The 13,746-nt window shown below is 53.3% G+C and overlaps 1 protein-coding gene across 2 annotated transcripts in view; it reads right to left on the reverse strand.

The window, feature by feature from the left end:
• The window catches only part of DNAH2 (dynein axonemal heavy chain 2), a 138,794-nt gene that overhangs the window by 80,117 nt on the left and 44,931 nt on the right, over window positions 1-13,746 (reverse strand). For both annotated transcript variants that reach the window (XM_072977163.2, XM_072977162.2), the window contains exons 18-22: window positions 13,434-13,622; window positions 12,789-12,936; window positions 8,249-8,441; window positions 1,675-1,875; window positions 1,376-1,532 (exon numbers count right to left, since the gene is read on the reverse strand). In XM_072977163.2, coding sequence (XP_072833264.2) covers window positions 1,376-1,532; window positions 1,675-1,875; window positions 8,249-8,441; window positions 12,789-12,936; window positions 13,434-13,622 — 888 coding nt within the window. The remainder of the gene's footprint in view (window positions 1-1,375; window positions 1,533-1,674; window positions 1,876-8,248; window positions 8,442-12,788; window positions 12,937-13,433; window positions 13,623-13,746) is intronic.

Raw genomic sequence — 13,746 nt, forward strand, 5'->3', positions numbered from 1 at the left:
TGGAGAAAAGAAGACGGGAAGGGAGGACAGCACTTCTCAAACACTTGCAAGGCAGCCCTACAGAGGAGGAAGGGCAGGATCTGTTCTCCATCATCCCAGAGTGCAAGGAACGTAATCATGGGATCAAGCGACAGGAAGCCAGGTGTAAGCTGAATATCGGCAAAAACTTCCTAACCGTTCGAGCAGTACGACAACAGAACCCAGGCCTTCAAGAGAAGACTGGACCACCGTCTAGCTGATCTCCTTTGATTTGGATTCTTGCACTGTGCAGGGGGGGGGCGTTGGACTCGATGGCCAGAATTCTTGGCCCCTTCCGACTCCCTTATTCTATGATTCTGTGAGATCAAGATCCCCCAGGGGATAACAGACTACCTGTTGATCCTAGCATGACCATCACAGGCTGCAAATGAACTTGCTCTTGTTTCGTGACTGGTCTTGGGAAGACAGATAAGGGCCCAAGCGCGGACTCCTAAAGAAGCCACGCGCCTGGAGAGAAACGGTTATAACGGCAAGAACTACACAAGAAGGTATATCTCCTCATCTTATTCTTGCACGAGGGAAAGAACAGTTATGTACATTTTTCTCCTCATGGACCAGGATTCCAAAATTTTGTAGGCATTTTGCACATTTCAGAGCCTTTTTGTGGAAAAGTCAAGGATTTTGTAAAAGATAAGAACCTAGAGTTTTTGCACACAACACGAGCGTATTTAGAAGAGAAAGCGAGTTAGTCTGTGCAGCCGCTCCGGCTGAAAACACCGTGGGGCCTTTTTGCATCTCTCTGGAGGGCTTTTCAGGTACGGACTCCTTTTCTGCGGGGACTGGAAATCCTTGTAAAGGTTCATCACACCCTTAACTATCCATTTCTCTCTACGGATAGTGATTTAACCCTTCGAGCCAGGAAGCCGAGAAAGGAAAACCGCAGGGAGAAAGCCGAGCTTGGAGAATTGACCTTGTTAGTGATCATGCCCGGAATCCCATTAGCCACGCTTGCTGGCAAAGCTGGCTCGGGCACCCTGGGAATGACAGACCTCACAAGGGGACATTTCCTGGGAGAAGAGGACGAGCGATCATGTCGGGAACTCAAAAGCACCTTGTCCAATGAGTGGATGTGGAGCCAGTGAGTCCTTTTCCCCCCTCCGCCTGCCCGGATTTGGTGCAAGCCCCAGGGGATCTATCCCATTTGTGCTCAGCACTTGCCCTCCGAGAGGGACATAACCTAATACCGAGACCATCTACCTAAGCAGGAGAGGAAGGGAATCCACCGGGAATTACTTTAGAGGGGGGAAGAAAGCAGGAGGAGACAGAAAGGTTGCTTCTCAGCGGGAGGGGGGGAGCGTGCCGTCTGCGGCACCGTCAGCCCTCGCCAAGGGCGTACCTCTTCGTCCACAGCCACCTCATACTTCTCCAGGATGGCAAACTGCTCGTGGATGGGGGGAATCTGGGCCTCCGTCTTCGGCAGGTCATTCTGGAGGGTCTCGTGGAGCGCCAGGCTTCGGCTCAGCTCCTCCAGCGTCTGAGGAGGGCGGCTGACGCTGTGGGGAGAGAGGAGGTGGGTTTTTTTCGAGGTGTGCGCTGAGGGTGGGGGGAGAAGAGGGGGCAAAGGGCCAGGAAGCTTTCCAATCAGGTGGGTGGGTGGGGTGGGGTGGGTGGGCCAAGGGCTCAGGAGGTACCCACTCGGCCGCGTTGTCCCGGAGGTAGGCCCAGAGCTCCCGCAGGCGGCCGCTGGCCATCTCGTTCAGCAGATTGGTGAGCTTGTGTTGCCACTCGCTGCAGTGCTGGACGACGGCCGCCTTCAGGTGGGAGCAGTCCAGGAGCACAAACTGGATGCTGAGCACTGTCTCCTCCTTCTGGACATTGTTGGCCACCTCCATGTACCTGGCACACAAGTAGAAGAGCAAAAGAAAAAGGGGTCCAAAGGGGTGGCCGGAAAGGTGATTTCATGGGCTCTCACAAGACAGGCCGGCGTGAGACACTCGGGAGGTCCTCCTCGGCCTGTGCGCACCCCCTTTTCCCCTTTTCCGACCCTCTTAGTAACACAGCTAAACGACAGCCCCAATCCTTTGACAGCTTCGCGGTCACCAAACCTCTACAAGCAATGGCCAGAAAGCTTCAGCTCCCAGGCCTCTTTCCTTGCTTCGAGCCAGAAGCTGCCCTCCAAAACGGGGGTCAGCCACGGTTAATCATCACAAAACGTGGCTTTTTGCCTCCACAAAGACCCTCAGCCTGGCAAAAGGGGAACCCAGAATCCTCGGAAGGACACGTTTCCAGGGGAGGGGGGTGCCGACACAGCTCTGCGCCGCCTCGCTCCACCCCACCAAAGCCTCTGCTCCTCTGCCGGGCTTCTGAAGGAAGAACCACCGCAGCGGTTCTGACGGGTTGTTCAGTTGCTTCTGACCTACAGAGACCCTATGACTGAGTGGCTTACAGATTCACGACCAGAGACCTGCCGCGAAGCCAGGCCGTGAGACAAAGATAATTTGAATTTTTAGTGACCGGCAGGAGCTTCATGAGTCTGCCTGGGTGTTAAGATCCTCAGAGGAGGCCTTTCTCTCGGTTCCACCACCTTCACAGGTGCGTCTGGTGGGGACACAGGAGAGAGGGCCTTCTCTGTGGCTGCTCTTTTAGACTCTGGAACTCCCTCCCACTGGAGGCCAGCCTGGCCCCGTCTTGACTGTCCTTCCGCCAGCAGGCCAAATTCCTTTCTCTTCAGGCAGGCTTTCCCCGAGTGACCGGCTGCTTGAGTGGGATATTTAAAAAGGGATTTATTTTGTGTTTTACTGGTGGTTTTAATCTCGCTTTCATTAGGAGTTTTAATATAATGTTGCCTCAATGCTTTTTAAACATTGCAAAGATTTCTTATTTATTTATTTCAATATGATAAGCCGCCTTGGCTCCTCTAGGAGAAAGGTGGCGTGGAAACATTTTAAACCAACAAAAAGGAATAAATAAGCCGAAGGAAGAGCCTTGTTGAAGGAGGCAAACAGCCGGCAGCCTCGGTCCCTCAGGAGACCAACTTTCTGTCCCTCAAGACCATCACAGGACATGTCAAGGCTCCCCAAACTTTCCTGGGCCTTGCTTTAAGGTATATGATTCACTGCTCCGGGGGTGGAGGGTTCTAGGAGCAGAAATTGACCTCCCACCCTATAGGGTCAGGCGTCCAAAATAAAAAATCTCTTTGCTCACCTCTGGTATCAGGCCAGAAAGATGCTGGGATTTGCCCACCTTGTGGAGAGTGGCCTTCCGAGACAGCCTTCAACCCACCTAAAGCAGAGTCCTGACGCTGGATTAGACCCTCAAAGGGGGTAAATAATGCTGCTGCCCAGGGGGGCCACCCAGATCTCTCCATGAAGCCCACACAGAGCCTGAGGGCTGGCGCCAGTGGCCTCCCTGGGCTCGTCCTCCTATGGTAAGCAGAACCCCACACTAGGCCTCCTTCAGTCTTGAGATGCGAGGGTCACGTGCTCTGTATGGAGGACTTGGAACAGCGTCTAGTGTGGCCGAAGAGGCCATTTCAAGAGTGACACAATCTCTTCCACACTGAAGACAAATACAATCTGTCCCCTATCCATCTCCCTGATTTTGCTGCTTTCGGGACTGCCTCGGCCTGCTGGACAAGGGTCTCTTCAAATTGGGAGAGGCCACGATGCAGCGCCTGCCTCCAGGCTGAATGCTCAGAGGTCCGGGTTTCCCATCTCTTGAGGTCCATTCCTAAGGCCTTCAGATCCCGCTTGCAGATCTCCTTGTATCGCAGCTGGGGTCTCCCTCTGGGGTGATTTCCCTGCACTCATTCTCCATCCAGGAGATCTTTCAGAATCCGACCATCAGCCGTTCTCAAAACATGCCCGAGCCAATGTAGACAGTGGGGTTTTCTAACCAAAAGTGCAAATTCCATCAACACTTCCATCAGCCATTCTCTCTTAGTCCCAAAACCGTGGGGTTCTGGTTCCCATGGGAGGTACGGTCTTCGTCCAAAAACTGTAACTCCTACAGCCCCTGATGCTGACTGCAAATTTGGGGAGACGTAGCCCCAAAAGGTCGCTTTCCAAACTCTGCTTCCTCTGAACCTCTCTCTCTCTCTCACACACGCACACACACAGAGCCAGGAAAGGTCTCGATGACCTCCTGCTGAAGTTTGCTAAACTCCGGGCTCAGCCGACGCTCCGGTGTTTCCACCATAATGAATCTAACACACCTGAGTGCAACCTACATAGATCAGTCAAATTCTCCAAGGAATCCCATCCATTTAATCCTCGATCCCAACTTTCCGAGATTCTAAATAAGGTTGCACTTGACCTAGTTTTTAAACCCTGAGTCCTCGGCTGCGGTGTTGGTGAGGAAATCCTAGGGCCGTAACAACTGTGCTGGGAGGGCAGGGCAGAAAGGTGGATATAGATTTTTTTTGGTGTGTTTTGCCCATCTGTGTGTGCGAAAGGGGATGTGTGGGTGGGTGCATGTCCGTGCGTCTGCTTTTAAACGCAAAAAAAGAAAGCTGCTTATTTCTCATGCACAGGGAGATGATTCACCTACGACGAAAGGATGATACAGGTAGACGGTCTGCCCTCAAACCATGCACAAGGAGAAGAGTTTGAGAGGACATGCAAATCCCCGCTAAGCAATGTGCTAATTGAAACGTAGCTTTATTTTTTTCTCTCCCCGACTCACGGAAGCAAAGGAGGCCAGCAGGTGGAGGGCTGTTCCAGCCCCAAGGGACCTTATTAAATTTTACTGTTCCATTAATTAATTCCCCGTCAGTGGGGTCACGGGAAAGACAAATCCAAGCTTCTTTCCCTCTTCCAAAAAAGCACAGCCCCAGCAGAGACTAACGGGGACGATGGCGGCAGCATTTGGGCGCAGGCAAAGACTGTTTAAGGCTGCGTGGCATCCTAGGAAGCCCGATTTGCCCTCCGATGCCAGACCCTGTACATTACGTGTGTTGGGAACGCTGAATCAGCAAAGGCAGGGAGGCCGGCTGGAATGATGCTCGGGAAAATGCAGGGTTTAGGTCGCTCTGCAACCCCTTCTCCTCCCTCCAGTCCCTGCTCTTGATGGGTTCGCTTATGGGGGGGGGGGGACGAGGGACAAAACATGGTGGGAAAGCCCTTTGCAACCCGAACGTGTGGCCTGTTCGACTAGCCTCATGTTATAAGGTCTGTTTTTTGCTGCTCCCCCCCCCCAGTTCTTGCTTTGAGTCTAGGAATTTAACGGTGCGCGCCACCGGCTTGCACTTGAAGGCGGGAGGAATCAGAAGCTTGTAAAACATGCTGTAAACGGGGAAAGATCAAAAGGCAAGCAGCAGCTGCTGAACAGGCCCTTGCCAGAGCCGCGCCGGCCCCCGGGATAGTCTTGACCTGACGGTGACACCCGGGCTTGGGAGGCCGTGGCTTTTATCCTCCACTTCCTTGCTTCTCGAGGGCCACAGACTTCGAAGCACCCAGCAGAGGCTGGCGTCCACCCACCGGAGTGACACGTGGGAGGCAAAGGGGGGTGGCGGGAGACTCTTTCCTGCTCTCCCTCTCGCGCTCCCCCCTTTCTCTCTCTTGAGCACTCAACATATGCTTGTTCAAATAAATTATTAAAAGCTTAAGGGATCAGGGAAGGAATCCTTCCGTCAATCCCTCGGCCCTCGTAGACCAGAAGTGCTCATGGCCACGGAGGCCTTCGCCTCGGTGGCTGGCGAGGGAAAGGCGTGGACAGGAAGAAGCACCCACCCGGCCGGCTTGTCGGACCAAACCGTCCCAGGATCCAGGGGGACCCGAGGCGATCAGCCGGTCCGATGGACGAAGGGCGGGAAGCCACGGACGGGAAAAGGACCGAAAGATGAAAAGCACCAGCCTCTTCTTCCAGATCCTTCAGGGTGGAGACGTGGCAGGCCCCAGAACGGCTTCCCACGGCCAAGATCCAAACGCTATATAGGGCAACTCCTGAGCCCTGCTCTCCCACACCCCGGCCCCGATTCACAGACGAGGCTCTCGCCAACCAGCAGGCATGGGTACCCAGCGGTGGCTTCAGCTGAGATGCACCGCCCGTCCTTCCTCCTGTCCCACTTCCTTGCTTTCGTGCCTCGGCCACCTCCTGCGCAGACCATGGCAATGCCCCCCCCCCCTTTGGTCGCCCTTGATTTCACGCCAGTCCTCTCCTCTCCATCTCCTGCGGTGCCGTAACTGATCATTACACGAATCTTTAAAATGTTACGCCAAAGAGTTATTTCAAACACTACGGCGCTGCCTGGCCAAAATGCTTCTTTTAACATTACTTTTAACGTCGGCGAGCGGGCAAATTCTTCTCCCTTTGGGCAGGCTTTTCCTCAATGACGGGTGTTTTTTAAACGAAGGGTTGCACTCTGTGGTTTTAAATGTGCTTCGCCATTGGTTTTATTTACCGTTTTTAATAGAATGCATGTCCAATTCTTTTTTTAAAAAATCTTCGAATACTTCCTGCTTTCCGCTTGCAAATATTGTCTTTTTAATGATTCACGCTACCTAGGGTCCTTTTAAAGGAGAAAGAAAGGCGGGATAAAAATATTTTAAATAAATAATTAAAAAAAGACTCTGGTGTGGAGAATTAGGAGGCACCACCTCCTCCTTCTCTATAAGGGCACCATACAGCAGCTGGGCTGGCCCCCTTGCCCCCCAGGACGGGTATGCCCACCAAGCACCGCAGAAGCGGGACCAGGGCCTCGCCGGGCACTCAACGCCCTGCACTGTACCTCTTCCACCCAGGCCGGTCCTGCCGGGCAGCATCGCCAGGGTGATGGGAGGGGGACGACACGGCTTTCCGAGCCTATTTGCTTAGTCTACGGCAGCAGCTGGATCTTGTTTACAAAGCTCTTAATGTGACGTCTCCAGGGGAGAGCTGTACAAACATCCGTCTTGCACTCGGGCTCTGAGTTTTCCTCTCCCTGGTTCGGGTTTTTACAATCACTTTTGACATTTGCATGGAAACAGGTTTTCTTCTTCCCGCTGCTCTTTCTCCCAGGCCCATCGCTCAAAAGGCACCGCGTTCCAGCCTCCTCCAGGGAATGGGCCGGGCAGCTGCGGAGCAGGGCCCAGCGGTGTGCCGGGAGGGTTTGCGGCACGAAGGGAAAGCAAAATGCCCTCGCCAGCAGGAACCGTGGGGAGGGGAGAAGTTCCTGGCCCTCCACCTGCCCCCCCGATTCTCCCAGAAAGCTTTGCTTCAGGTAGGACACAGAAAGAACACGCTCTAGAATCTGCAATGGTGGAGAAGGGACCGCATGCACCAAGCCCCGAAGGAGCCGACTCGACAGCACCCGGGTCACACCGGCCGGGAACCTCCCTTGGGGCAACATCACAAACCGACGGTGCCAACGGCACCAACGTCCATGCCGTGGATTGGAACCAGCTGATGTGACCACGCAACTTGACTGTACATCCTCTGCACAGGTCAAGATGCAAGATGCGTTCTGCCAGAGACAACCGTTGGGGGTTAAAGATGAAGACATCAGCCGGGAACTTTAGCTTCCAAAGCATGCCGTTCTTTGGAAGCTGTCCCCGCCTTGGCCTGCATGGCAGTTTTCAGCAGCCAAGGACCGGCTCCCCTTAGCTCTCGAGCCCGGCCAGGGAAGATCCTTTTTCCTCCTCTGCCCACCTTCTGCTTCCTCCCTTGAGATCTCTCCTATAAGCAAAGAACGGCTGCTTCTAGGCTAGAGAGAAATCACTGGTTTCCTTAAAATCAAATTCATTTCAATCACCATTCAGATCTTAAGAACTGGTGTTTTTTTTCATTTAGAGGGTCAAAAAATAATAATAAATCCATTTTTCAAAAAATGACATCACGACTGAGATCCATTGGATCTAAATTCAATCCACCTTGATGATTCTCGGGTTTAACCTTTCTGCCACCGAGGACCACCTCAAGGGCGAGTCGCACGCTCTCCTCAGGGCAGGACGTGGGCAAAAGAGAATCTGGGTCCCTCAAAATCCAAGACAAGGGACCTGAGAGCCCACCAAATTGGTGGTTTCAGGGACTTGGAGAAATCAAGGGGTTCCTGCTACCCCACCCCTACATGCCGAGATGCCACCGCTCGGTCAGGGAGTAGCTCTGAGTATCTAGCTGATCACCAAAGACAGACAAACAAACAAACCAGAAAAGATCCGTTCCATCAAAACAGTTTGGCCTACTCAGTTCAGCATCTCGTCAACCCAACCATGACCAACAGAAGGCCAACCAACCAAAGGGAAGCTCGCAAAGTGGGGGGGTCAGCCACATTTACCCTTGTGACCGTTCTTACCGGGCAGTGTCGGCATCAAAGGATGAGACCAGAGGGTTCAGGTGGCGGTAGCGGTTGATGAAAGCGTCCTTGTTGACCTCCCAGATCTCTCGATACACATCCCAGGTCTTCAGGTACGCCTGAAGGTGGGTGGCGTTGGCCTGCATGCCGCTGCTGATCTGCGCCTGGATTTTCTTTATATCTTCATCCCGTTCTGCAAAAGGACCGGGAAACATGATGGCCTGAAGCTATCCTTGGTTGCCTAGTAGCCAGCGACAGGAGGGCAACTCCTTCACTCCCTGCCACCCATGCTGGATCAGGGCCTTAGGAAACTGTAGTCCAAAACAGTACAGTAGGACCTCGGTTTACGAACATCTCGGTTAATGTAATTTTTGGTTTTATGAACAGAAATCTATTGAAAATAATACCTCGGTTTATGGTTTTTTTTCTGGGGTTTTTCGGTTTATGGAGAAAGTTTCTCCAGGATGCATTGTATCTGCAAGTTTATAGCGTTTGTACGGCCATCTGCGTTCCCGTTTATGAATTTTTCGCTTTATGTAACGTCTCGGAAAACAAATTCATTTCGGAAGCCGAGGTGCTACTGTTATGTTTTCAAGCTCCTGGCAAGCCCATGGCCTCAAGCAAGTTTTCAGACAGCCAAGGACCTCGCAGAAATGTTTCACACACATAGAACGGCAGAAGGCAATTGTCCTTTAACTCAGTTCCTCCAGAGATGCCCGGAGCAGCCTACGTGGCATGGCTCGCCTTCTACTGAAGACGTGTAACTGCCCACTACAGTCAGCCTCTAAAAGGGACTGGAAGGTCCCCAATGTAAGGGGCATTTTAAAAAAGAGAGTGCGCTGAGATCAATCTACAAAACTGCAAGCAAATTTCTAGGTTAAAGGACCATTAAAGCTAAAATCACTATAAATCAGAAGACGACGGAGACTCGGGAGAGCAGCAACAAAGGGATCAGAAGAGACCACGATGGGTCCCTCCTTGTGGGAGGCGTTACGTGCTTGGACCTTCCAAAATCTTTCTGACAACGTCCCTCACCAAAGGTTCTTTTATGGACATGGGGAAAAAGCCCTATACGGCTTATTCACTGGTTAAACAACAGGAAGCAGAGAGATTTTAGACCAACGAGCAGCTCCATAAAGAAGGGAAGTAAGACGGGGAGGATCTTCGCAACGTGTCCAGCGGGCTGGCCCTGATCCATCTGTCCATAAATGCTCTGGAGTTAGCAAGGTGGCCACCTTTGTCGCGACACCGAATTATTTAGGAAAACAAAGAGCCCAGCATGCTAAAGCAGACAATTATGGGCCAAACTTCTCAACTACGAACGTCTACGGGGTGGGGGGATTTGGACTGACCATGACCCTCCTGTGGACAGATCTTCCACTCGACGGCAGCTGTGAAAAAAGAGGCGATTTCCAAAACCGCAGTCAACAGAGAAAGGGATGGAAAACGGACCGCTCGCGTGGAAATGCCTTTGCACTCAATGGGCTACAGAAGGCGTGTGTGTCATGGGTACAGTTCTGCTCAATCCCACATTGTATAGCCAGCGCAGGAAGCAGAAAAAGGGGGCAACCGAAAAAGATAATGCATGATATAGAGAAACTGGATAAAGACAATCCACCCACACCTTCCTGATCCTGGTACAGTAGTGGAAAAAAATCAAAACGGGTCACTATCAAATTCAGGACTAACAAAGTTGGGTGTTTCTTCCCATGTGTGGTTTGCATTTATATGTTTGTTGCCTTTATTTCTAAAGACGCTATGGAAGGAATCTATTTTGCATTTGAACGTCATAGCAAAGGTGGATGAGGATGATGCCCTTTCCCTCTTCAGGTGGGCCCGCCCCACCTTCCCCAAAGAAGGGCATCTACCATTTGCAGCCATGAATCAGGACGGTCGTTCAACAAAGTGCGGGGAGTTTTTCCATGTGATTCTCCCCCTCTTACGTCAGGCACCAATGCTGCTCTCTTCTCGCCCCTCCGATCCCAGCCCTCTGAAAGCCCCCCCAAGCGGAAATTAAGCCTACGGTTCTTCACTTTGAAAGGGAACGAGGAAGCGCAAGCCAAATTTCCTTCCCTGTTTCACGCATACGGAGGCAGGCACTACAGGCAGGCACTACACCTCAGCCCGAAACGACCGGGAGATGCTCCCCATTAATCAAGCCTCATTTCTCACGATTCCCCGCAGAGCTTCCAGGAGCTACGAAGCCAGTGCCCGTGAATCACGCGGATGGCACAAACACACCTCGCGCACTAGCATCCGTGAAGCCAAAGGGGAGGGAATGCAGCAGCAGGGGGGGGGGGGGAACGCAAGGAGACAAAAACCAGGAGACCGCCGGATGTTTGTGCCTGCCGTTCCTCCGGGTCTGGAGTTCAGAGCAGGCCTCTCTCCTTCACGGTGAGAAGAGGTCCTTCGCAACTCCGGCACCATCACCGGTTCTCACCTGGGTCTCCTAGAGTGGCCAGCGATGGGACAGGAGACCTGCTGAAGAGGGCGATCAGGACTCCCCAGGATAGCAGAAGAGGCAACCTGGCTCAGCGGCCGTTCTCACCCGAAACCTTTAGTCAGCTAGCGCTGGCCCCGTTTCCCACCCTGAAAGGCACTCCATAAATTATCGCTCCATTTAATGGCGTTGGGAAGGCTTGCCAGCACGCCCTGTTCCCTTCGGTCTCACACCTCCCCCCCCCACCAGTCACTCCTCACCAGCTGGCAGCTGCTCCCACCCTTCTTGCCCAGAGCTCAAGAGGTTAGGAGGGTTTGCTGGGAGTGGCCAAAGACCAGGGCACAGCCGCCCACCCACCCGGCCACTGCAGACCGGCCACCTCTTGGGCAACGAGGTTCTACCAGCTTTTCAAAAGGGGCAAAACTGTAGCTGGCTGCGCAAGGGACACACACACACACCGCTCTGTCACCACCACCACCACCCTGGCATGATCCAGATTGACCAGGCACACTGTGGATTTGGGGCCTGGTGCGGGGACCCAGGTGGACGGCCACTGACCGCTACCTCTGTTCACAGAAGGGGAGCTCGGGGTGCGCAGGTTGCCACCGCTGGCGCCCACCACAGCTCCACAGACGGAAAAAGGAGAGTAAAAATGCAACAGAGAGACTAAAGCTCAAAAGCAGGCCATTAAGACAGGGGTCAGGGACATGGTGGCGCTGCGGGTTAAACCACAGAAGCCTCTGTGCTCCAAGGTTGGAAGACCAACCACGACCGTTGCTCATCCCGGCTCCTGCCAACCTAGCCGTTCGAAAGCATGTAAAAATGCAAGTCAATAAATAGGTACCACCTCGGTGGGAAGGTCACGACATTCCGTGTCTAGTCGCGCCGGCCACGTGACCACGGAAGATTGTCTTTGGACAAAATGCTGGCTCTATGGCTTGGAAACGGGGATGAGCACCGCCCCCTAGAGTCGAACACGACTGGACAAAAATTGTCAAGGGGAACCTTTACCTTTACCTAAGACAGAGGTGGGCAGCTCCCAGAGGTAATAGGGCTCCATGGGCCTATCCACTCCCAGGATTTCCACCCCAGGATTTTTTTTTCCTTACAAAAATGGGTGTGTTTGGTTTTAATGGACTCCTTCTGTCCTCAACTGGCAAAATATTAATTTTAAAAAATCTTTTTCTTAGTGCAGTACACAAGGAAGCCCAAGGGGTGGCTGGATGCCTCAAAAACATGTCAAAAGTGCCCCCACGCTCTGTAGTATAGAGGGCACAAAGAGGGGCTTCTGATTTGAAAGAACCTGGGCTGGTGGAGGTGCTCGCAGGTCCCCGGGGTGCTGTATTTTGGCCCTCGGGGGGGGGGCGCACAGGGCCCCAGGCTGCATGCAACTCACTCTTGAATTACAGGGAGACCCTGAAGTCTGGTCTCCTTTCCCTGCGTGACCCGCTAAAGAGCCTTCGGTGTGCTTTCCATCACATAGCCCAACCAAATCGGCCAGATGCCTCTTCTGAGGCCACTTCAAGTCCTCCAAGAGGCTCTGATCCTCCCAAGTTCTCACAACGAGCATTACGATGAAGATTACCCATATTTCTATCCCACCGCTCCTTCCCTTCTACTCTTGCCCTGGCTTCTCAGCGAGCCGGGGGGGGGGTGAGATCAGGCTGAGGAAAACGGGAGGGCCCCAAGGTCAGCGTCATGGCTCGGTGGAGCTTAGAACAGCACTCTAAGATTTTATTTTATTTTTTTCTCTTCATATTTCTTCCCTGCCTCTGGCTTTACAGCAGTCTTTCAGATTTCCCACCCCCACCACTTTTAAGTTCTTTATTCTGCTTCCAGCTGCTATGCTGGCTCGGGAGCCTCCTTGCAAAGCAAGGTTAAATAAGTAAAGAAATTACTAGGGAAGAAGGTCATTTCTGCTCTAGCCTTGAAGCACCCAATCCCAGAAACGGCTGGATGCTCTTCGCAAGGTGGGTAAGGGGAGCGTTCCAAGGTGCTCCAGATAATTAGGTGGGGGGGGACTGGTAAGCAAAACAGAGAGGTCCACCTCCAGCAGTGGCCGGCAGACCTCAGGGCGGACCCACGAGGGGGCTTCCTTACCCACTAGGACAGCGATGGGGTCACGGACAAACTTGCGCCGGACCAGGATCTCCGGCAGGTGGCGGAAGACGGTGATGCTGGCGATCAGGTGGGTGCTGATGTCGTTCACCATGCTGGCCAGCTGGGCAAGAGTCGGGGAGAACTCCACCTGAAAGAGAAGCAGCCCGGGGTCAAGGAGAAGGGGCCAGCCTGCCACCAAAAAAAGCCTCAGGAGGAGAAGCAGGAAGCAACCAAGGAAAGAACAAGGCCAGGACAGAAAGGAAACCCTGCGTGATGCTTTGTTTAAAACCAGCATCTGCTACTTTCTCTTGCCACGGTGGCTCCACCAGCACGGAATTCCAGAATTTTGAGCCGAAACATGCTGCTCACCTGTCGCGTGCCTTCTTCAAGTGGCCCTCTGCCTGTTTGAACTCAGGGCCAAACAGAGACCACGAAGAAATACAACGAGGCTCCACCCGCCAAACGCATCCATCCCGCCATCCATTCCTTCCCAGCTCAGGGAGGGGGTTTCCGTATTTCCAAAGGGAAGGAGTGGGTCAGGAGAGGTGGCCTGCCTCAGCTGCACCTCCAGAGGGGCCATCCACCCCCCCCCAGGGGCCCTCCCGAAGGACCCAAAGCAGGGGGGGAGAGGCTGCAGGGGCTGACCTGTGGGGTCTGGCCTGGGTAGTTGTCCTGCAGAATCACTTTGACGCGGAAGAGGGGGTTGGGGCTGGTCTTGCCGTCCCCGTTGATGGCTTTGGAAAGCTCCATCAGGGACCACTTGACGTTCAGCCGCAGAGCGTCCTCCATCATCCGGTCCATCTTGATGGTGTAGTTGAACCAGTGCTGCTGAACCTGATGGGAGAGAAGCCCCAGGGCACAGATCCTATCAGGACAACCTTGATCCTACGCAAACGGAGAATCCTTCGGGTCAGTTCTGTCTGATACCGCAAATGCCAAACTCTATCAGGTAGGCTGG

This window comes from Pogona vitticeps, chromosome 6 (genome assembly GCF_051106095.1).
Source record: "Pogona vitticeps strain Pit_001003342236 chromosome 6, PviZW2.1, whole genome shotgun sequence".
Lineage (NCBI taxonomy): Eukaryota > Metazoa > Chordata > Lepidosauria > Squamata > Agamidae > Pogona > Pogona vitticeps.